Source organism: Malus sylvestris, chromosome 15 (assembly GCF_916048215.2).
Source record: "Malus sylvestris chromosome 15, drMalSylv7.2, whole genome shotgun sequence".
NCBI classification, from domain to species: domain Eukaryota; kingdom Viridiplantae; phylum Streptophyta; class Magnoliopsida; order Rosales; family Rosaceae; genus Malus; species Malus sylvestris.
In genome coordinates, this window is record NC_062274.1 from 19553051 (window position 1) to 19575639 (window position 22589).

At 36.3% G+C, this 22589-nt stretch overlaps 1 protein-coding gene across 1 annotated transcript; it reads left to right on the plus strand.

Moving 5' to 3' along the window:
• Positions 1 to 10347: 10347 nt before the first annotated feature.
• Positions 10348 to 16503, plus strand: LOC126604898 (la-related protein 1C). The gene is made up of 6 exons (XM_050272222.1): positions 10348 to 11210; positions 11661 to 12174; positions 12252 to 12402; positions 12513 to 12603; positions 15066 to 15137; positions 15345 to 16503. The coding sequence occupies exons 1-6, from the start codon at positions 10674 to 10676 to the stop codon at positions 15567 to 15569; spliced, it is 1590 nt and encodes a 529-aa protein (XP_050128179.1). The 5' UTR covers positions 10348 to 10673; the 3' UTR covers positions 15570 to 16503.
• Positions 16504 to 22589: the final 6086 nt, after the last annotated feature.

Sequence of the window (22589 nt, forward strand, 5' to 3'; positions counted from 1 at the left end):
GAATTTACATTTTTCATTTTATTTTAAACAACTGAAATTGAGATAAGGGAGAATTGAACTTGGGACCTCGAGTGCAAAGGCGAATGCTCTTTACCAATTAAACTATAAACTCATCGCCATTGATTTATATCGTTTTATGTATCATTATACTGCCAACTTGGCACCATAACAAGTCGAATAAAGAGGTAATGTTTTTGCAAGCGGCTTATCATTCAATTAGTTAAGAGTATTTGTAATTGCGTTTGAGGTTCAATTCCTCTACCACTAATTTCACTTGTACATTAAAAAAAAATTATATATATATATATATATATATATATATTTTTTTTTTTTTGTTCATGAGCTAAAACTTTAACATTTCTAATTAAATTCCAGACTAGATTAACGGTTATTTAGTACTTCAAATGTTATGTTATGAAAGTTCTTACCTACTAAGTACTAACTAACAATCACGAGAACATTTCCAAAGTTAATATGTATAATTATGGACTGTGATATTTTTATTCTACCAGAGATTCCGGCTGTGCAGTAAACGAGGACGAAGATCATGCCGCTGAAGGCCCAAGAAATGCCAAGAAGGCCGACACCATCGCACTGGGCGGCATGCTTCTAGTGACCGATGACCGTGGCAAATGCGACAGAGAGGAAGAGAAGCGTGGCAACTATCATAGCTCTGTAGAACGGCCAGCTTTTGAGCTCTTCCATGTCCAAGAGAGGAACGAGTAGAGGTTCCACCTAGTCCTTGGACATTTTTTTCTTCTCCTCTCTTGCTCTCTAGTTTCTAACTTTCTATTTCCTTGGGAAAACTATGGAGATTTTAAAAGGATTAAAAGCAAAGGTTGAGGTGGATTAAAATACATGGCATAACGTGTATAGTACATTGTTGACAAAAAAAAGTATGGTATTATATACCACGAAACCTGAAACCATGTGACATTTTCATTGAGAGTTTGCTGAAAGTTATTTTGCGTAAACTTTTATTCATTTATGTATTATAAGAAAAATATAAAACACAGTATTAATGAGTAAGAGTAAGCACACATCGTATTATTAATGAATTGACAGCATAACACGTGGAGATATTTCAACAACCCTTTTGCATGTGGTCTACTACCCATGCGTCTTGAGTTCGAAACTCCACCAATTTGTAAGTCACTTGGGTCATAAGGAATTGAAGCCCACATTTCTTTTTGGGTAAATTGCATAGTAGCCCTTCAGGTTTGAGGTCTATTACAACCTCATACAACAATTTTAAAACATTTCACTTTCATACATCCAATACCATTTTATTTCAAAATAACACCTCCGTTAGATTTTTCATCCATTAGGCTGTTAAATGTTGACGTGGCTGCCACATTTGTGCTGATGTGGTTGCCACGTGGCAAAAAAATAATTTTTTTTAAACCTTAATCTTCTAAATATTAAAATTCAAAAATTAAAAAAAAATTGAAACCTTCCCTCATCCTCCTCTCTTCTCCCCGCAACCCCCAAACCCATATCCTTCATCTTTATCTTCTTCCCTGCAACCCAGAAAAAAAAGGAAGAAGAAAAAAAAAACCCTCATTCGGTTCGTCTTTTCCCCCCATCTTCCCCTTTATTCCCCTCTCTTCTCCCCCATCTTCATCTTCTTCCCCCAACCCCATACCCGTAACCCAGGAAAAAAAAAAAACCCCAGATCTCGTCTTGCCATCACCGGGTTCGTGGAATGAGGGGTGTGTAGAGGAGAGTGGGGGTGTGTAGAGAAGGAAAGAGGGTGGGTGCGAATGGAGGGAGGGTCGCAGGTGGGGGGGTGTTCTGGGTTTCTAGTTTTGAGGTGGGGGACGCGGGTGGGGTGGGGGGGTTATCATTTATAGGTTGCAGGGAAGAAGATGAAGATGGGGGATATGGGTTTGGGGGTTGCGGGGAGAAAAGAGGATTTTGGTAGTTGCAGAAAGGGTAGGGGGAAGGAAGGGATTTGGGTTTTGGGATTTTCTAGTTTTTTTTTTTTTTTTTTAATTTTAATATTTAAAAGATTTAGGTTTTTTTTTTAAATAAAAATAATTTTTTTTCCATGTGGCAGCCACATCAGCATAAATGTAGTAGTCACATCAGCATTTAATAGACTAATGGATGGAAAATCTAACGGATGTGTTATTTTGAAATAAAATGGTACTGGATGTATAAAAGTGAAATGTTTTAAAGTTGTTGTATGAGGTTGTAATAGACCTCAAACCTGAGGGGCTACTATGTAATTTACCCTTTCTTTTTCGGTCAAACTAAGTTACTTTCATTCCATTAAATAAACACTAGCATATAGCCACACACAAAGTGTGTGAGAAATTTTTTTATTTTTGTTTTTGAAATAGAATGAGAGAAGAAGAGAGTGATGGAGAATATGAGAATGGGAAGTTTTTATTTTTTTTATTTTTTATTAGAGATATGTTAGGATTACAGTAGGTGAGGCTTTGAAAAAAAAACAAAATTTGTTTGTGTGAAATTACATTTCTGCCCCATATTTCTTATTCATGTTTTGTTTTAATTAAATGGGTTAAACTGATAATTTGATAGGGTTTTGATTGACAATGAGTGTTTTATTAATTAGTAGAGATATTAGTACAAGGAAAAGATAGCTCAAAAGTAGGTCTGACAATTCCTAACACGACCCGATAACCCGACACGACACGAAATTAATAGGTGCTCGGATCGACACGATAACGAATTAGGTCGTTATCGGGTAACCCGATAAACACCTGTTAAGATAACAGGTTGGTTCAGGTATAAATGTGAGTAACACGATACACGATAAGCAAAAAATTAATTTTATAACCCTAGAAAAACTACTATAATAATTATATATATATATTAATTTAACAATTTTATACCCCTAAAAACCAAGGAAAATTAATGAAAAGGGTTTGAAAACTTTGAATTTTAATGATAAGGACAAAATAAAGGGTAAAGTGAATAGTACCAGGATTGACTTTTTAGTGTAAAAATGTGGTTTTTCGTTAAAGTGAACAGTACCGGGTGCTTTTCGTTAAAGTTCCCTAAAAACTATCATAATTATATATATATATATATATATATATATATATATGTATATATTAAATTAAAGGGAAAACTTGATATAAGTCCCATTTTTTTAGCCAAATAGTAGGAATAATCCAATTTATTAAAATAAATCCAATTCCTTAAATTTAATTATTTAATTATCAATAATTATCTATTCAATGATAAGATTTATTATAAAAATCAAATTTCTTCATAATTATCTCTTTGATTATTTCTTTTTATTTTTATTTTTTTTGTTATTTCTTATTCTTCCTCCTGCTGTAAACTACATTTATAGATTTTATTTTTAATTTTTATAATCAACCTATATCATAGGTTAATTATTTTTATGTATCTATATGACAGATTCTTTTTTATAATCAACGTGTTACAAATTATTGTGTCTTGCTTGTAGGTATATTATTTGTTTCCTACCTTTTAGTTAGGTTTTATATCTCGCTTACAGGTATAAGATATATTCATATATTTGTTACTTGAGTTAAGATAAAATGTTTTGTAGATAATTTATGTTAGTATATTAGTTTTTGTTGTTGTAAGATATTAATTAAATTTTTTGGAGTTGAAAAATGCATAATATTAGAAGATTTTAATTGATTTTTAATATTTTTTAAAAACATAAAATGAGTATAAAAGAAATAAAAATATGTAATTAAATAACTGGACTCACTCTTAAAAACCATCTATGTTTTTGGAGCTAGATCTAAAAGCCCCTAAATTAAATATTAAAAATTGATGACCATTCGATCAGCTTTAATATACATATCATTCAATTTCTTAAGTGTTATACGTACAAAATATATAAATTTAAATCTACTTAATATATATATATATATACACCATTGAACTTGATGGGATACGAATTCTATGAAACTAATTTCAACAATCTAACCGTCAAACTTGTTTGTATATGCTTCGAGATCACATCAGTAAAAAATTGCAAAAAACAAACATTCAGAGATCAAGTAACGAGACAAAACTTTTCGACGGTTATCAACAAAAAATCAAGATTTAACGGTTATTTTAACTCCAATTTTGATGGTTTTTTTACAGCTACACTCCTTGACCCTATATAAATACAATGAATGAACTCAATCTTCAATTTAAAATATTTATACTAGTGGATCTTATGTTGAAAGTATGAATAAACTCTTAATTGTTAGTGAATCTATTGTTTTGATGGGATACGCATTCTACGAAACTAGTTTCAACGATCCAACTGTCAAACATGTTTGTATATACTTCGAGATCGCATACACCAAAAATTGCAAAAAAAAAACATTCAGAGATAAAGTAACAGGACAAAACTTTTCGACGGTTATCAACAAAAAATCACAATTTAACGGTTATTTTAACTCCGATTTTGATGATTTTTTACAGCTACACTCCTTGACCATATATAAATACAATGAATGAACTCGATCTTCAATTTAAAATATTTACACTGGTGGATAACACAAAATCTTATGTTATACTTAACGAAAGTATAAATAAACTCTTAAGTGTTAATGAATCTATTGTTTTGATAGGATACACATTCTACGAAACTAATTTCAACGATCCAACCGTCAAACTTGTTTGTATATGCTTCAAGATTGCATACGTCAAAAATCGTAAAAAACAAACATTTAGAGATCAAGTAACGGGACAAAACTTTTCGAGACGAAAAATCACGATTTAACGGTTATTTTAACTCCGATTTTGATGATTTTTTACAACTACACTCCTTGACCCTATATGAATACAATGAATAAATTCGATTTTCAATTTAAAATATTTAAACTAATGGATACCACAAAATCTTATGTCATGATGATCGATGAAAATTGAGGATTTTGTAAAAGGAATAACATGCAAGCTTTGAGTTCCATTAGGTTTAAGCTTTTGAGAAAGACTTCACAACCTTGAAAACAAAAACTCTTTCATTTTGCATATCCTTGCACATTTAATATTTTGTAATAGACTAGTAGTGTATGGATGTTTGTTTATTAGACTCTTATTTTCGAGTGTAGATGTAATAGTTAAATGACAAATGTGTTTTAATGTTTTGAAGTAATATTTATGTGGCAATGTGTGGTATGTGCAAATTTAAGAAAGAAAAAAAAAATATTTTTCTTAACGGGTTATAACGGTTAAGATAACAGGTATTACACGAAAATGACACGAACACGATAGACATGACCCGTTTGCCAGACCTACTCAAAAGCCATTCCATAACATAAATACAAGCCCAACAAGAAAAAGTAAATACAACATAAAAGCCCAAAATGACCAAACTAAAAAACAACATAAACCCTACAATTAAAGAGGAAACCAGCAGCCACCACTAAATATGAGTTGTAACACCCCGCCAATTTATTTCGTAATTTACCTTTAGTGGTAGGCTGAAAATGTCACAGTCACCCTTTATGTTACTAACCATTCTAACATTTCTCAATTTGACGATTTTCCACTAAAATTTTAATCTCATTTATTTTATGCATGCATCTAACTTCTCGTTAGACTACCTACCTTTTGGAGGGATCAAGCCAATCGTAGTTCACAATTCACAAACATATATCAATGATAATAAAATAAAATAACAATTCAATATAAATCACCTATATTATAATCACTCATACATAAAACAAGACACCCGTCGGCGCAATGAGCCCACCAAGCTTCATGAAATGTCAACAACACTCTAAGATAAACAGCACCCTAGAAACTCGATTTGGTTGACTATAAAAAGTCAACCGTCGATCAAGATCAATGATAGGGTTCACAACCCTAGAAATCTAAACTGAAATATCCGCCTATCAGATTTATGATATGTAACTTCTCAACATCCACATTATACCTCTAGAACAACATACTAAAATTTCATTATGATCCAACGGTTGGATCTCCGCCAATCACAAATTCAAGTGGTAGTCAACGTTTGATTTTACAAACTTAGAAATCCAATTCGGGAAGATCCGTACATCAGATTCCCGATCCGTAACTTCCTATCGTCCTCAAATATTATGTACTATTACATATTAAAGTTTGGTGATGATCTAACGGTCGGATCGTTGATTCATATAATGTCCAAGTGGCGATCTTTATCAAAACTATAGTCATACGACGAAATTTCGTCAATTGAACATCACATATGGAATCAGGGTATTCAAATTAGTCTAGGAAGGGTAGGTGGGGTCTCAACCCATACGCCGCCGCCCCGAGTCGCCGAAAAAATGTAACTATTTCCAAAAATTACCAAATTTCACTTAATGTAAAACAAGCCAAGGGGAACAACTTTCATACCTGGGCCGAAGTCCAATTCGGCCGGGAACCGCCTGAAATCAGCCTTGATCCACCGGAACCCTAGAATTGGGTGTTCCTTGATTTGTTCTCAAATCGACTTTGACGCTCCAACCAATGTTTGGGCATTGTTCCTAAGCTGAAGGTGTTGGAAATGTGCCCTAAAACCAATCATATGATGATACTTTACGGACATTTCACATGTTAAACTAATCTAGTTTAATATCAAGAGGCATAGATTATTGTTTTAAGCCGTCTTATATAAATGTTATATGCTTAAACGATAAGTCCAAGGAATATGTGATTGGGAGAATGCGATCTAAATAAGTTAGATTCATGAGACCATTCTTTCGTAGACACATCCTAAACGTTCCTGATCATAGGACTGCCAATTGGGCATTGACAGTCCGTTAAGATCAGTATGTGTTATGTTTTCTCTCATGGAGAGTGACTGGTCTCGAGTCATTGGTGTGACTGACACCAAGACAAGTACGTAGGTGCTCAATAGCGAATGAGTCCATTGAACACGATCAACGAGGAGTTCTCATACTCATGTCACATGAGAACTCATGGTTGGGATAATGCAAAGTAGTCCTTTGACCTGAGGCATCATGGTTGTCTTGTGGTTAGGTCCTTGATCTTTGACTATGTCAAAGTCACCCCGTCAGAGGGTGTCCATGGCATAGTTGGGGTTAAGCCACTTAGCCATGGAGGCAAGTGAATGCACAACAAGGGATCTCTAACCTTCAAACCGTTTGAGGGAGAATACTCTATGATATGATTAAGAATCTCTGGCCAGAGTATAAATGAGATTTAGGAAGTCGTTCCAAATTACATTCAAGGTAATCATATAAGCACACGAATCACATTGGATAGTAGACATGAATAAACTATCAAACCAAACAATGTGGTCAAGAGTATTGTATTAGAGAAAGACCGTATTGCATTTGTAATCCTAAACTGAATAGGTTCTCCACCTCTTCTGATTAGCTTGGGTAACCATGATATGCTACTAGGTGTCACTCATGGTTTGTGGAAGCCCTAAACGTGTATAATCACTAAAGGGAGAATTGAAAGTAAGTTTCAATTCACAATCGATTTGAAATGGTTTTAATCGCCCACTGCCTTGCTAAAAGGAACCTAATGGATCGTACACCGTGTAAGGTGGAGATTGAAGAAACAATGGAGATGAGTAAGAATAATTAAATGGTTTAATTATTTATGGCAATGATTAATTAATATGTTAATTAATCAAACGAATAAGTTCGTTAAAGACCTCGGGATAGTTTTGGGCCTCAAGGCCCAATGGGCTTCGAACGTCAAGCCCATTGACTTAAGTTGTATGACAACTTAATGACAAATAATTCACAAAGGCCTTAAAAGCCCAATGAAACCCTATGGCCGGCCATTTTGTTAAAGGAGTGGGTTTTGGACTTAATTACAAGTTTGCAACTCCAATGAATAAAGGTATAAATATGACTTTATAGCCAAAATTCATTTAGGGTTTTCTTTTGGGAAAAGGATGAGAACATAAGCTCTCATTTCTCTCTAAAGTGGCCAGCCTCCTTGGAGGGTTTAGCTAGCAATCCTACTACTCTAAGGTCACTCATTTCTTCTCCAATCTAACCTTGGTGAAGAGACTTAGAGGTTCTCAATTTTGGGAACTTGGAGAACCATTTCATCCATCCAAATCCATAGATCTAAGATGCAAGGAATGAAGGCCCTCTCTTTGGGTGATTAGCCTTTGCTTATGCAAAGAGGAATCTACAAAGGTATAATTTCTCAACTAACAAATGTTGTTTTAAGTTGAGTCAAGGTTCACCAATCTACTAGGCTTTGAATTTCATGGTTAATGTTTTGTTTTTAAGTGCATACAAGCATGATTCCGCCTTTTAATTGTTAATTGCATGCTATAGATGTTGCTCAAATGAACATGTTTTTCACAAAATTTCCTTCAGAAGGGAGGTATTTTGATGGTGATGATCGATGGGGAGGGTTGTAGAAAACGGCGAATCGCCGCCAGGATTCCCACCGCACCCACCGAGGCTTTTTCCCATGAAACCGAGGCCAATACTTTTGATTTTTTGTTGAAATTGGAAAGGGGAGGATTGTCGAATATTTTCTAGGTGGTGAGAGTGGCTTCAATTCGTCGGAAAATCACAGGAAATGGTGTCGGATGCCATGGAACCCGTCGAGTCGGGTTGTGGGTCAAAAAGGGGTTCAGTTCCCTTTTTTTCTTCTCCCTCATTTCCCCTCATTTCCTCTCTTCCTGATTGGCCGGTCTCATTCCTCTTTTCTCTCATTCTCATCCCAGCCGTCCATCTCTCTCTTTTCTTTTCTTTTCCTTTCATCCCAGCCACACACGTGGCATATCACATGGCTCTAGAAAATTTGGAGCCTTCTAAAGAAGGTTAAATTACCAAAATGTCCTTAACTTTGCTCGTTCATAGCTTATTCGTTATAACTTCGTTTCATGAACGGTTTGTGCCTACACACTCGTGAAATCAAGTTCTATCCAAATATATCAAGAAATATGATAAAATATATGAGGATAAAATACGTCCTCGTATAATTATGTTAACAAAAAATGGGACATTTTCGTCGTTTCCCACTTAACGAAAAATTATACGACATAAATAATAATAAAATCCGGAAGTGGGATTTCACATTTTCCCCATTCGAGTTTCATAACCATAACCATAAATATAACTAATTTATATTTTAATTTTTCAGGGTATTACATGACGCGCCTCCATTGCAAGGCCACCACCACCAAGAAAATGAACCAAACAAAGCAACTGGATCAACGGAAAATGGGGATGAGCGAGCCACCCGCGCAGTGAGCGCTCCCATAATCCTGCCAAATAGTGCAAAATGCACTTTAACAGCCACCCAAAACCCAAGCGCATCGCCGAAGAGAAGCACCCGGAGCCGAGTAGCAGTGGTCGGTAGTTGAGGACACATGACGAAAAAAAGCATCGGAGCAAGAGAGGTGTCTGAAGGTTCTGATCTGAGACAAGCTTAGGGAATTGAGACAAAGCTCAAGAAAGTTGAGACAAAGCTCAAATCAGAAGTAAAGCATCGTAGGAAAAAATAAAAACAGAGGATGAGGAGAAAAAGGAAATGGAAATGAAGGCTTGAAATAGGGAAGGATGAGGACCTGAGGGTGTGGGTAGTGAGCTGGGATGCATCAAGAAAGAAAGGGGCGAATGGGGAACGAGGAGGACTTGAGGGCGTGGGTAACGGGCTAGAAAGGTGAAAGAAAATGATAGCAGCAAGGGGATGTCGGCCAACCCCAACCAGAGGAAGGAGTCGACGGCGAGGGCTAAGATTTTGAGGGCTTCCTGCAAGAGAGAAAAAGGCTGGAGCGGCTTGAAGCCCACATTTAAAATATGTAATTTTGGTTGGCTCATTGTGTCACATTGAATATGTAAAGTCTGCTCAAGAGTAATTTGAGCCCAATCAACAAGGCGTTCAATTTCCATCTGAATCTAATAAGGTTGACTCCAATTCATTTTTAGTCGCAACACATTGAACAACTTCAAAATGGTATGAATATAAAATTGATTTGGAATTTGCATACTTTTATGATTAATAGTATAAATTATTGAATTACGTATCATTCTACACTTTGATCAACTTGTAGATCGACAAGAACATGACACCCTACGGGAATCATCTTCTTAAATTAGGAAGATATTAAAGTAAAGATATGTTACCAAAATTTGAGATGTAAATGAGATACACCCCAAACACCAACATCTATATTCCATGCTGTATTTGCGCCACATGGCAGAATCCTATTGGAGCTCAAAGTTTCTTCCACGTGGAACTGTAACTATCAGCAATGTAGGTTAATGGTAAAAGTAAACGCAGTAAAAAGCTAAAGGAGTCACAGTCGTAATTACATTCTGAATCCCATGTCGCTCAGGTGTTTGATGACCTAAAACATACACAGCCCCTCCCCGCGGCTACGCGGCAGGGGTATTTAAGTAATCTTATCGTCATCTAAAACCTGCGCATCCAAGGTACCGCGGCAGCACAACTAAGGCACAATAGCCGAGAAGAAACAATACAAACACACCACCCAAAAGAAGAGAAAATCTCCAGAGACCCTCTCTCGCTCCTCCTCCCCCTTCTCTCTCCTCCCTCCCTCGGCCCCCTCTCTCTCCTCCGCGATCCCGATCGTCCCAAATCTTTGGAAACCCTAATTTTTGAACTTGCACATTGTTCGAAACCCTTATCGCTCAGAAATTTTGATCACTCTATTTTATTATTCCGATTTCGCCGACTGTATCTATCGCGGCTCTCGCAAACCCTAGCCTTTTTGTTTGGTTCTTGTTATGGCTGCGATTAACGCCACGAACAAGAGCAGCAACCCCGAAACGGCGCCGTCTCCGGCCTTGCAGTCGCCGCGTAACGCTGGCGAGAGTGTCAGCAGCCCGACCCAATCGCGGCGCCCCACCAGGTCAGTCTCGTCGCCTTGGACTCAAATCGTCCGCGGCGAATCTGAGCCGATCGCGGCCGTTCCTTCGTCGCCATCGGCGGCTGTGACTGAGCCAGCTGTCGCTGCGGCGGCACCTCCTCCCCTTCCTTCTTCTTTTTCGGCTAATCAGACTCAGTCTAACTCGGCTCCTCAGTCGAATTCGTCTTCTCCTCCGCCGGTGGAGGAGTCGGTGGGTGAGGGATCAGATAACGGCAATGCGGGTAAGAGGCCAGCTTGGAACAAGCCTTCTAATGGGGCTGTCGAGGTTGGGCCTGTAATGGGAGCTGTGTCTTGGCCTGCCTTGTCCGAGTCGGCTCGGGCTTCCACCAAATCGTCTTCTGAATCTCTCAAAGGTGTATCAGAACCCTCGTTGTTGTCTGTCTCCGTACCGCAGGTTTCTTTCTTGAATCTCTCTGCTATTTTTTGGTTGCTGGGAAAATTTAAAACTATAACACTTGGTTTTTCGCTGAATGCTAAATTTTAGTTGAATTTTACTATAATAAAAAAAATGCAGTATTAGCTCTCTGTATTCAAATGGTGGTTTGCTGATAAATTTTGAGATGCATAATCTTTTTAAATAAAAGGAAAACTTTTGGGTAAATGGATAATCAAAAGATTCCTATGCATTGAAATAGTGAAGGAAAATGTGGAGTGAAGAGTTGGTTCTGCTTGTTCGAGACATTAAAATAAAATTTATGTATAGAAAATGATTCACCATGTTGGAGCATAATAACGTAAAGTGATGATGACTTTGGGTTTTTGTATTATTTGATGTTCAGTATGTTGGATTGTTTGCGTTCTATGTGCATATGTACATTTATATTACTTGCTGTGGTTGGCATAGGGAACTGGAATCACAACTATCTCATCACCGAAGCAAGGGAATCCTTCTACTCCAAACCATACTGGACTTATGCGCCAGAGATCGATGAAACGAAATAATGCAAATGCCTCCTCTAATGGTGGTGCTCCCCAGCATCAATCATCTGCTGGTCAAGGTGGTGAACTGCCTTCAAGTAACCCGCCTCTGAAGGAGCATACCCATAGAAATGCATTTGGGTCGCAATCTCACAGCAATAATGATCATCCGCAACAACGTAACTCCTTCAGGAACCGAAATAGTGGTTCACATCCTCGTGGAGAAGGTTCTCATCACAACTATAGGCGGGATCAGGACCGTGGAAATCAAGATTGGAACAGTCATCGAAATTTTAACAATAGAGACAACCACATGCATTCTCCAAGAGGTGTCCCTAGAATGATGAGGCCTCACCAAACACCTCCACCACCACCGCCTAATGCTGCCCAATTTATTCACCAGCCGCAGATGAGGGCTTTTGGTGGTCCTATAGGGTTTGGTAAACACCAGGCGTGTTCAAATAGAACTTGTATGCGTTTAACTTGCGACTTTATTCTAATGTGTTTCTGTTTTCAGATATGCAACCTCATCAACTGGTATATGTTGCACATTCACCGCATGAGCCACTTGTACCTTTTGTTGCACCACTGAGACATCCCATGATGTTTCCTGCTCCAGATCCTCAGCTGCATACTAAAATCATTAATCAGATAGATTATTATTTCAGGTACTCCTTTCTTGTTTGTGTTTATTTGCATAAGATCCTTAATCATCATTTCCCTTTTAGCTCCTTTGAAACTTTAACTGCTCTTTTCCCTTTATACTCATTTAATGCAGTAATGACAATTTAATTAAAGATACATACTTGAGGCGGAACATGGATGACCAGGGATGGGTTCGTATTAAATTAATAGCAGGCTTCAAAAAAGTGAGTTTTTTGGGAAATCTTTCTTTGTGGATTTTAGTTATTGTGGTAATGATCTAGTCTTTTGTTGCATATACATATCATATTTGTGTGTATCTATGCATACAGATTTATGTTATATGTTCAAGATTAACTTTTATGTTTTTCACTTGTTGCAATTCTTGGTGATGTGTAGGTTATGTTTGTCATTGGGATTTGTCGATCAAGCACTTTGAATTATACATTTAAAGAATGTAAATGAATAAACGAGAAAATAAATAAAAACACAAGGAATATTACTTACAGTTTATACCAAGTATAATAGCACTTTGTTTGTTGTTCCTTTTTTTTAGTCAACGTTTATTTGCTGTCCTGTGGTGCTGTATGGGATGCTATTCTTTGTTATTGTCGGTTATCTTTACATTGACATGGGATAATATGTACATGTTTTGAAGTAAGAAATTATTAAACATATATACCTTGATTTAGATATATGAAAATAAGCTATAGGCAGGTATCAAGCAAATGTTGATGTGCGACAGAAAAAATTTGTTAGCAGGCAATATTTTAAGGACATCCTGCACTGTGTGATGTTCTTTCCTCTTGTCTGAGGTGGTGTCAGTCTCCTGCTCAAGTTTTTTGTCATCTTGATGCTTGGTTTCTCTTTGTGTTTTAAGCCTTTTAGGCTCCCTAAACACTTTGTTTGCTGTGAATGCACTCTTTATAAGAGTCTTGAGTTTAATAGGAACCAAATGTACTACTTTAGGTAATTTATGCCTTATGTATCATTTGTATATTTTGATTAAGAATTGAAAATATTTTTCATCCAACTCAACAAACCCTTTTTTCCTACTGACCCACATGAACTTGCCATGTGAACCCTTTTACACCTTCAGTTTGGCACGAGTCTTGTCTTATGTGAAATTACAGGATAGTCCTTTTGTGACCAACAAACCTAAGTTTTCTGTGGTTTTGTCATACGCATGTAATGAGTGGTGAAGTTACTTAATATCCATTGACATCTTATTTGTTGACATTGTATACTAGGTTCCAATCAATTTTGTACAATGTGTTTCATTCTTTATTTACTTCCATCATCAAGATGCTCATTGTGGTATTCTTGTTTCTAAATTGCATATTATGTGTCTTGAGAACAGACTGGATTATAACTGTCTCATTGTGTCTTCTCTGTTCGTTGGATTTGTAATGGGAAAAAAAGAATAACGTGGAGAAGTATCTTTTGTTCTTTTTCACTCCAGTCTTGCAATAGCACTATGAGAAACACTTAATTATAAAATTATGGATGACTAATAAGAACGTTGGCATGGTACTCCTTGTCTGTTCTCTATTATTATCTATTGAGAAATATAAAATTTATGCCCATGTCTTACTTCGTAGCCCAGATATATCAAAATTTAATTGGATAGAAAACTCACATCTTCAATGTTATATCTCATAAAGTTTGTCTTTCTTTTTGGTCTGTAGACTAGAAAACTAGTTTCTTTTGTAGCTATCCTACTACAAACTTAGGTAGTATAATTGGTGAAAGAATGAATCAAAGTTGACAATTTGGAACCTTAGTAACAAGTATATGCTTCTCGGTGATTTACTTTAGGCTGTAATTCTCTATACTATAGCCGTATTTCTAGTCGTTTGTCTCTGAACAATGTGGTAGTCTATCTTTTCTTTTCTGAAATGCTAACAGTATTCTGCTGCTTGTACACTGTTGTCCATGTCTTTGTACATAAAACTTTAACAGAGGTGTGTGTTGCAGACTTTTCAACATCTGCTAAAAAAATTTAGGATTAAGTCCTTTACTTTCTGTGCCAGTTTTATTTCATTTTCAACTGTACCTGCTGAGCAAACTACTTAAACTAAGTTTGCTGCTCGGGCTTTGATTGTTTAATGTTTCACTAGATTTAAAAAATGTATATTTAGGAATTATAATCATGGTTTCAAAGTTAATATTATTGATGAAATTATGAATACATTTGTGCATTCAATCCTTCACTTTATATAAATATCCATTTAATATAAAAACTTTATTTCACTTTCTAGATAAATGAATAGAATTGCATCTTTATTTCTTTCTTTTTTTTAATTGAAAGGAGGACATTTACCACCTTTGTAATAAAATTATAATTCTCATCTTTTTGTCAAGTTGCAAAAGGGAAAATGTGGTATTTGTGTGGATAATAACTGGCTTGCATTTTAGAGCTTCTCCATTTGTGCCAAGTTAAGCAGCCATCAGAACATGGTCAACAATCCAAATACCACCTGACTTTTGCAGAAGAACCATTTGTGGTAGATCATAGGAACCTTTGGACAAAATGTAGTTTTATGTATGTGATTAAGCGGGAATCTATCAAAGGTTAAAAATTCCGTAATATCCCTATATCCAAGCCCCTCTGTTTTGACTGACAACTTTCAGCTTGTACTGGATGCTATGAGAATGTCAATGTTTTAATTTCTTATTTCCTTCTCAGGTTCTGAGTTTGACAGACAACATTCAGCTTATACTGGATGCTATGAGAATGTCAACTGTTGTGGAAATACAGGTAATTCTTGAACCCATAATTATGTAATCATGTAAAAGAAAAAAGTATCGTTGTATTGGTATTAAATATCCTCCCCCAACTTTTCATTTCCAGCACCCTCTGTCCAACCCAGCCCTTAATATACAGTTAAAAGTGTTACTTGTTTTGTGTTATATGACATTCTGATAAGATGCCAAATCTTGTGCTGTGTGCTGTGACGGTGTTTAGGGTGATAAAATAAGGCGGCGTAATGATTGGGAGAGATGGGTAATGCCAGCCGCTCAGCCTCCAAATGCCTCAGGCTCTCAAGCCCTTGGAAACTCCGGTCCGGATACGCTGTCAGCTCATATCCAAAGTATTGCACTGGACGAGAAGACCACTAACAACAATGTTGAGAACAATAATCAGCCGCAGCCATCCAGTGGTGATGGAACAGGTCAATTCGGTGTTTAAGCAGGTGCTGATCGCTCTATTTCAGCAATAAATTAGAGTATGAGGCATGGATGTGCACTGACGATGCGCACTCGTGGAGAGAAATGAACTTGTGGGAAGAGAGGTTTAAAAGACACGCTGGTGAATATCTAGTTTTCTCTTTCTTTTTTTTCCTTTTTCTTTTTTTTTGGAAAATAGTACTGCTGCCTTGGCATGATGAAACGGGCTTTCTCACCTGGCAAATAGAAAGAAACAAAAATGGGGAAAAAGAGAAGCATCTAGGAACAGAAGCAAAAGACTAGTTGGGGAAGGAAAAAAATGCTAAACGTTGACAACTCAAGCTAGTAGCATGAGTTTTATTGGGATTGCTGTACGTTTTTGTTTTTTTTGTTTCGGTTTTTTAACTCCTGTTAAATTTTATGTTGGCATGGTTGGTGTTCTTTTGGGGAAATTTTTGCTGTCTTTTCCCCATACTGCCCCCTCAGCTGGTTTTTACAATCTCTGGGGTCAGACAACCTCCATTTTCTGGAGGAGAATATGTGATTTTGAGCGTGATGGATGGATGGATGGATGAAGGTGTTGGGGGTTTGCCTCCGCGTAATGAGGGGAGAGGGTGGCATTTGCCGGATTCCCGCTGGATGGTGCTACAGCAAATTTGGCCTAGTTATCGATGGGAAGAGGATCTCTCTTGATATTTTCTCACATATAATTATATATTTAGAATTAAATTGACATAATGTATACGTTTCTATGAATCTTCAGCATTTGAGGATTTAGTGCATAAATAGTTCCTGGTGGAACAAACCGGTGAGTGTTGTCCAGGTCGGATCTGGATTTGGGTTGGTTGTTCATGTTTGTTGCACTTTTGGAGCTCTTGTGGGATCTTTGACCTGCTTTGGATCATTGGATTATATTTTATATTTTTAATTAAATGTACCAGATGGTATTTATTTAATTCCTTTGTAGTCCTTTTTACATTCCCGTTGCTTGAGCTCATGTTTGCTTCTTATCCACGAAAAAAAAAATTTGAAAAAGCTTTTTCTATGTTGAAATGATCAAATTTCGGTATGTTGATTATATTTGTTCGTTATTTCGTCAAATATGTAATCGATTGTCATCAGTGTTTGATTTTTATCATTTCAGCAATTAGAATTTGGTTTCTAATTATTTTTTCAAAGAATTTCAATTTATCTTGGTTCCTGTTTTGGTTAGAGTCCTCTCTCATTGAGTGCATTTCTCACCTTTGTTTTTGAGTGATTCCCATTCCGGTAACTTCTCTGCAGCTGCCGGCCATGTCTATGACTAGGATCGGTGGTCCTTCTCTTCCTTTTTGCTTTAGCTTGTGTTTAACCCTACTCTCTCCTATCTCCCGTCCTACACTGCTCGTCTTCGGTTTCACCGTCCTTGGCTCCAAACTCCGTCCTCCACTCCCTGATGCCGTTCACCTCCATGTTTTTCATCAATCTGATTCATACCTTTGCCTCCATGCCTCCTCGATCCAACATCAATTTTGCTCTGCATCCACTTCTCTTTACCGCGATTAGTTGCTGGTCCATCGGAAGATGTGTAGAATTCCGACTCAGGAGTTCACACCACCAGCTTCCCGTTTGCCTTTCGGCATTGTGTCTTGCGGAATGTGAATTACCTCATGCTTCTTTGATTTGCGGCTGCAATCTTTGTGGTGGTGCTCAATGGAGAACGATGGAGCCTTATTTTCTTTCATTCCCTTCACTTTTGGGGCGTCGTTTGGTTGGATCTCATGCTGGTTCATATTGGTGGATCTGCGGTGCTGCGTCCGGGGCGGGGGTCGCAAGCTGCTAGGGTTTGTGTTTAGCCTTTTTTGTTTTGTTTTGTTTTGGAGATCTTTTGTTTTTTTTTTTTTTTGATACTGTTCTTGTAATTGGGTCTCTGCTTGTGTACATTTACTTTGTTGGTAATAAAATTTACCTTGACCAAAAAAAAAGGTGATAAGAGGTTTGTTGTGCATAAAGCCTTTGGTGGACAAAAGCACTTTGGGGACAGTTAATCAAATCATCATGATGTTAAAAGAAGTTAGCTGCTTTTCATGGTATTTTGTTGGATTGATATATGCACTAATATTTTTCATCTTCGCCGATCTGGACGTAGCTAAGTTAGTTAGAGGAATGTATTTCTCAATTTGCACCCAAGTTTGAATTTTTCTCCCTTCTAATTTATATGGATTCAACCTAAGTTATCCTACTGTTTGTTAAAAAGAAAAACAAAACCATTTTTTGACACCCCAAAAGTTACCATTCACCCCTTAAGAAATGCGGGCCTGGGTATTAAATTTTAGGCAGGACTTTGGGCCCAACGTCCTCAAACTTTAGGCTGGAGACGGTCTATTAGAGTCTGAATAGTTTCTTTCATGGATTGAAAAGACTGGATGAAGGAAGAAGCTTTAAGAGCATAATCATGCCTGCAGTTCTTTTCGCCAGAGATTGTCTTTCGATAAAAAGAATTTTAATTGAAAATTTTCTTGTAAGAAATAAATAATTGAGGTTCTACTTTTTGTTTTTGGTAAATAGGTCTATTTGCAACCCAAACGTGAATATTAATAATAAAACAAATCGCAATCTCAATCAAGGGCTGTTTAATTATAATGACGAGAGAAGAAGATAAGAAAAGACAAATTAAATACGGAGTGAACAATTTCTCAACAAATTTGAGTACATCAGTATCTCCAACAGACTAGCTAAACCATTGCTTATGTCTTTACCCAAAATGCTTGAGATTGTTGCTCCAAGAGACTAGCCGAAAGCTTAGCTAAACTAATATTGTCTAAATGTACCAAGAGGCCAAGAGGAGAGACGCTTAACCAAAGTTAAAATTTAAAGATACTAAAAACTAACTCATTCTATACCCTCCCTCCCTCCCTCCTTTTAGCCCGCCTTCCCCTTCATTCCATGTTGAAAAACAATATCATATTACGATTGGTTAAAATAGCTAGTCTTGTTGGAGTTCAATACATAATGCAAAAGCACATTGTTAGTAACAAGTGCAAGGCCTAATAAACTACACAAGTGAAAATAATTCCAGCTTAATATTCAACGAGAAAATTTAAAGTTTGATTATGTGGCATATTCGATTATTCAATATTTATAACCATAATGGTAATCTGATTATATAACTATATTGACATGCTTGGTAGCGGAAATCTACGAAAAAGAGCGATATACTACTGGACTAAGGCTAAGAGTTCTGCTCCCTCCCTATGATCCTAACTTATGATGTGTTTCCGTATCCGTAATCAGAATGAAAATATAGAATTGAATTCAGATTACGAAGTACTCCGGTGTTTACTAAACATTGAGGAATAAAAAAAGTAGTGGACCCCACACAAATTTTGGAATGCAACGCCTTGTATTGGTGGAATTGGATTCCTTAGATGTAGGTGATAGTTCAATTCCAGGTGTTATGGGGAATCTGGAATCCAAATCTTCAACCAATTATACCCTCACTTCATTTTCAAAATTCCAACACTACCCTTCACATTACCAGAGCAGATCCATCCTCTGCTGCCCAGCGCCCTTGTCCAGTGCCACTCCTTCCCTGATCACCGCAACCACCCCAAGCCATCAATCAACCCAATCCAAATCCACTTGCCATTAGATGCCGTGAACTTGAAACAGATAATCTTGAAATCATAATGCAATGGATTGAGAGAGAGAGATGGTTACGGTACGGTGGCGATGTGGAGTAGGTTTCTATGAACAGAAATATAATTCTTTTTGTTTTTTTTTGTTTTTTGATGAAAGAGAAAATGATAAGATTGATTAGGGTTTCTTTTATTTTTTATTTAATTTTTTGTTCTCTTTTAATAAATAATTTTTTTAGGAGTATTTTGATATGGGTTCAAAGTAATTAAAAATTGAACCTATTTCAAAGTCAAAAGTCACTAAAAATTATATCTATTTCAAAAATAGACTTATAAAATTAGATATATTTCAAAATTTTCCTTTTTTTAATTAATTAGTATATAAATAATAATACAATTTATTATTTTCAATAAGGGCATTTTAGTAATTGTATTGGATTGTATTCCAATTCCGATAAATTAGTAAATAACTTATACGAAATCAATACTATTTTTACTTTGATTTCAGATAATTTTAGTAAACAATTACAACAAGAATCCAATTCTAACTCCTCATGTTTTAATTACGAATTAATAAAAGATAGATGATCGGACAATATTTGGTGCACGAGTGCTACACAGTTTTCATGACATTTTTGGGCCGTACTCGATAATATCTTCTGCTTTGCCATAATTAGGGATCAATCACATCTCCAGGACATTTGACTCAAAGTGGAAGACAATGGAAAGGGGAAAGCCCGTCAAGTGCTAGCCCGCGTGTTTATCATAGCACCAACCATGCATTTTTGCACGAAATGGCTATAAAGTTTCCAGTTCCTCCCCCAAAACCCTAAACTCAAAAAGAAGGGCAACGGTTTTCATGGATTTGGTCTGGTAGAATTACAACTGGAAGTTGCCCATAAACAATGAAAAACGAAAGTACATATCTTCGTTTTTTCCCAGTCTACTGATATGAATTTGGAATTGAAGTTTGTGCCAGTTGAGCTCAAAAGCAGCATCCAAAAACCCGGAGTTAAAAGACTGTTCCTCTTCTACTGCCTATGAGAGTACGTAGTGTAGGCTGAGATGCTGACAAATCAGTCACATTGATATCAACAGGGAATCAGAATATATATCAGAACTTGGGAAAATTTTTTGTTGTGACGGGAATACGGATGGTACACTACGTGTTTTTATGTAAGTGGTGGAAATTTTTAATTTTTAAGTTATTAACCTTTTAACACATATAACCCAACATTTATATAAGGACACATGATGTGCTACTTCGTGTGACGGAAATACTGAAAAATCTCTTCAGAACTTGCTTGAATATATTTATTCATGTATATTTTTCTGAAAAAACTCAAATATGGAACGCCCACTAGTCTCCATCAAATCAAAACCCTAGCAATGAGGTGTCCTTTTTATATTGGTTGTATAACGTAGAAAGTTCTTGGTTTCCCTTAATACATGCAACGCCCACCTTTTCAGATCCATCCAGATCTCTCCTACTAAATCCTACGAATTCAGATATTTGGATCTTTAAAATTTGATCCAACGATTACAATAAGAGGCTATTTTAAAATTTATAATAATTATAGCTGTTGAATTAAATCTCAAGGATTCGGATCTTCGGATCCCTAGAATTTGATGGGAAAGATCCCTCGTTTTCTCCATCAAATGAATTGTCATACATATATGGTTAGGGTTTGCATATGCAGGAAATGGTAATGGTACGTGCATATTTCTAGCTAGCTAGGGAAAAAAAGACCATTGAAAGCCGCAGATGTTCAACGTTATACAATTACCAAAACAAAAGAAGAAATAAGTTTTACACATAATAGGATAGGATGAATTAGAGAACAATGCAGGAACTAGTCTTCAGTTTGTTTCTTCCATTGTTGTTGTCATTTACAGTTCAAAATTAGAATGACAGAAATTAGATTTGTGTTTCCTGTTTTTTTTAGGTGCCCTATTTAAGTTTGAAATTGACTTATTGGTTAAATTTCTTGCTTGGTAGATAGATTTTGTTAATCATTTTTCTTATTAGGATTTAGTTTACTTCCAATTAGAATTAAGATTCTCATTGTTACCAAAGTTTTATGCACTATAAAAAGGACCTTAGGGTTAGTTTATTTTGTGTGTCTCACACATTAGTTTAAAGAGTTTTCTCTCTTTTGACTTTGGATGGAGATCACTTTTTGGAATCATGAGTGCGTGGCAAATCCATGACTCATTCAGTTAGCAAGTTAGTGAGTAAATATGTGAGTTTGAGAGTTAGAGAACAATTTGGAAGAATCTCCTATGTTTGTTTTGGATTCTTTATTTGTTTCGTTTAGAGTTTATAATTTGTGGGATTTTGGTTGTGATAGTTAAACACTATTTTTATAACCTCCGTTTATTTAGTGAAATTATTCGCCGTGCTTCACCCTTGGGTAGGCTTTTATACCGAACCATGTTAAATATCTTATGTTCTTATTTTGAGATTATTGGATTCTTCACTTTTACCTACGACATAGTATTTTGTTAGAATTCGCTTCTACTTGTGTATAAAAGCACAACAATTATGTCACCAGTCATCACACGGAAAAATTTTGGGAGTTTCGACACATGAACTAAATAACTTGTTTAGCCACACACACATAATGAGAAGGACGGCGTGTGGGATCCTGATACATGAAAGTCCCGCTTTTTGTGTGTGTGGCAGAATCGGTGACATGATCCACCCGGAGGACATAAGAATTTCTCTATCAACGAGAGAATAGTTGTATACAACCATTTTCCTTTTAGTTTGGTTTTGGTTATGTTGAGGAGAAAGGGAAGGAGAAAAACTCTCGTGATACTAATATCTTATTCCAGTGACACCAACAATGATTATTATGTATCAAATATACTGTATGTTCGTTTATAGTTATCACGTGATGTCACTGATTGCAAGAGACCATCTTTCAAATCGAATGGGCCAAAGGTCTGTATAATTGTCTGGAAAACGAGTTTAATGACAAAATCATATCGTAATCGTGACATTACACGTTAACGATACAATGCTATTAAAAAACTTGTCACGACGTTTATATTATTTACACGAGATACAATAGTTATGTAATCAATTAAGGTCTTACCCGATGGTCTGAGGTACCTTTGAAAGAGGGTGACATAACAAAATAGGATATTTTTTGCAACTTCGGAGTATTTATCTAGTATATAAAATTAAAATTCAAAACATCCTCAGTACTCCGGAGCACTCAATGATAAAAAAAAAAATTTTAAAAAATGTAAAAAAAAAAAACAGAAAACTGAGTGAGTAAACCGAAACGAAGAGCGGTGGGTCGTGAAGATAGGAGAAGGGCTGATTTACATACAGTAAGGTCAGAGTGGCCATAAATAAAAGAGAAGTGAAATAGTTTGGGGCAGAGCAAATACTGTGGTGACAGATGTCTACAACT